This window comes from Notothenia coriiceps, unplaced genomic scaffold (genome assembly GCF_000735185.1).
Source record: "Notothenia coriiceps isolate Sejong01 unplaced genomic scaffold, NC01 NC01_scaffold00000339, whole genome shotgun sequence".
Classification (NCBI taxonomy): domain Eukaryota; kingdom Metazoa; phylum Chordata; class Actinopteri; order Perciformes; family Nototheniidae; genus Notothenia; species Notothenia coriiceps.
The window spans coordinates 2,227,711-2,229,799 of NW_011333040.1; the positions used below are offsets into that span (position 1 = coordinate 2,227,711).

Consider the following 2,089-nt stretch of genomic DNA (forward strand, 5'->3'; position numbering starts at 1 on the left):
ATAGATAAAGTAAGAAATCATTCCAGTGTGTGCTATAGGGCAGTAAAAAAATCAAAAAACAGTTTAAAAGGGGAGTGATTAGTAAAATATGCATAAATAAAAACAAAGAATGCTAACTAGGTCACATAAGATAAGAATAAACAAGTTTAAATGATTTGTTATTGGTTGTGATCATATTCTAAAGATGTTTGGATTATTGAAAAGTATACAGCTCCCTTTCATCTGAGTGTTGAGAAGCTGTATCCATAAATTCATGTTGTGCTCAAAGTGCACCAGATTGATGCTTTTAACTTCAACATTTAAAAAAAAAACTTGTATAACAAAAAATCTTGTATAACTAAATGTCTTTTCCTTTCTGAAGTCATCAAAAGTTGCTAAACAAATTGCTTTTGAAGTAACGTCCCATTTTTGAATACAACTTTTACGAGACGTTACAAAGAAAGAGCGTGCATACAAAGCAAACACTTGAAAATGGAAGCTGGCTGCTGGTAAACCTGAAAACCGGAAAACTCAGAGCTCCCAGGTTTATGATATTATTTTATGGACTGTATAATTATCTTGAGACTAAAGTCTTCTGTATTTTTTTTCCTTACCACAGATCCCAAGAAGGGCGCAATCAATCACATTATTCACCAATAAGTCGTCTTTATAGTAGGTGAGTAAATCATACCCAATATGTTACAGTTCTGATGCTTACAATACTGTACTACACTGCATTTGCTGCTGAAGCAACTTGAAGCTTATCTTGTGCTTACCACTTGAGCAGCAGCAGAATAGTACAACACCTGATCTTCATCTTGATACATGTTGCTTAGTTCAGTTTGTCTTTTTGCTCAGGGAGGAGAGAACGGTTAACAATTTCCAGGACAAGGGTATCTCTAAGGGGCACAGACAGCCTCCACATGCCTGGGATGGCAAAGAGCAGCCGTTTGAGGCCCAGACCTGGCATCACAACTCAACACACTCATTCCACAACAGAGCTGGCAACACCACCGGTTATCTAACAGGACCAGGAGAGCGCTACCCAAACTGGGACAACAATGCCAGCAACACGATGGTGAGGCCTGCAGACCCTGAACTATCTTACAAAGCAGTTCATATTGTTATTAGAACAAGAAGTTTGACTTGATTATTTCCCTTTTCGACTGTTAGTATGGAGGGCCTCGCCTGCATCGCAACAATAGAGAACTCCAGTCCCCACCGGAGAGATGGGCCCCCTCAGACTGCCGCAGGAGCTTTCCTGACAGAATGATGAACAACAAGCCAGAACCCTGGAAACGGCCAGTCCTCCACCAGAGGCGAGACCAACTGCACCAGCACAGCCCACCTCCACAGCACCCATTATCCCCCAGGGAAGAGTGTCCGGCCAAGAGGAGAAGGGACTCTGGCCCTGATCAGGTAAAGTTTGTTGGCTTAGCACACCACATGGACTGTTTATCTGTACACAGGCTTTCATTTCTGTGCAATAGCACCACCCATTGGCACAATTTGGTCAAGGAGACTGAATATGTATGCTTCCCTGTCTAGTCATCTCATCCTGCATCAAGGCATGTACCTTTAATTGGTCATGCCCCTTCGCCACCTCGCCACCACCGCTGCAACCAGGACGACTGGAAGCCTCTTCATGACAGGACGGGTCATTGCCATCACTCTGACCACAGGACCTCAACCCAGCAACAGGTGAGCTTGTGTAATAAATAAAGTACTATAAAAAAACTAGGATGGCACTCGGAAAGCACAGCCCAAGGCCAATGGTGCGTTCATATGTTATTTGGATGGACGGAACATTAACCCTGACCCATATCATGAGTTGGGAACTAGTTTTTCCTACTTGAATCCATAAGCTACATGTCTTTAGAGAGTTTACAAAATGTTAATAGCTGTTTCTGAGTTGTTGTTGTTGTTGTTGTTGTTGTTGTTGTTGTTTGGGCTAAAGTACCCAGTCAGAAATTCATTTACATTATTTCACCACCACATGAATGTGTGCCCTGACTTTCAATATAGATAAAAAATAGCAATTGATTAGAAGCTGCTCCAAAATGTACTTCATTAGCCTATGCTGCACCATTCCATCAAGTTTCATGAGAAA

General features: G+C 41.8%; 1 protein-coding gene across 1 annotated transcript in view; it reads left to right on the plus strand.

Annotated features, from left to right (window-relative positions):
• The window catches only part of LOC104950037 (uncharacterized), a 14,241-nt gene extending 12,540 nt beyond the window's left edge, over positions 1 to 1,701 (plus strand). Inside the window, exons 5-8 of the mRNA XM_010776480.1 lie at positions 599 to 655; positions 838 to 1,057; positions 1,153 to 1,398; positions 1,528 to 1,701. Coding sequence (XP_010774782.1) covers positions 599 to 655; positions 838 to 1,057; positions 1,153 to 1,398; positions 1,528 to 1,701 — 697 coding nt within the window. The remainder of the gene's footprint in view (positions 1 to 598; positions 656 to 837; positions 1,058 to 1,152; positions 1,399 to 1,527) is intronic.
• Positions 1,702 to 2,089: the final 388 nt, after the last annotated feature.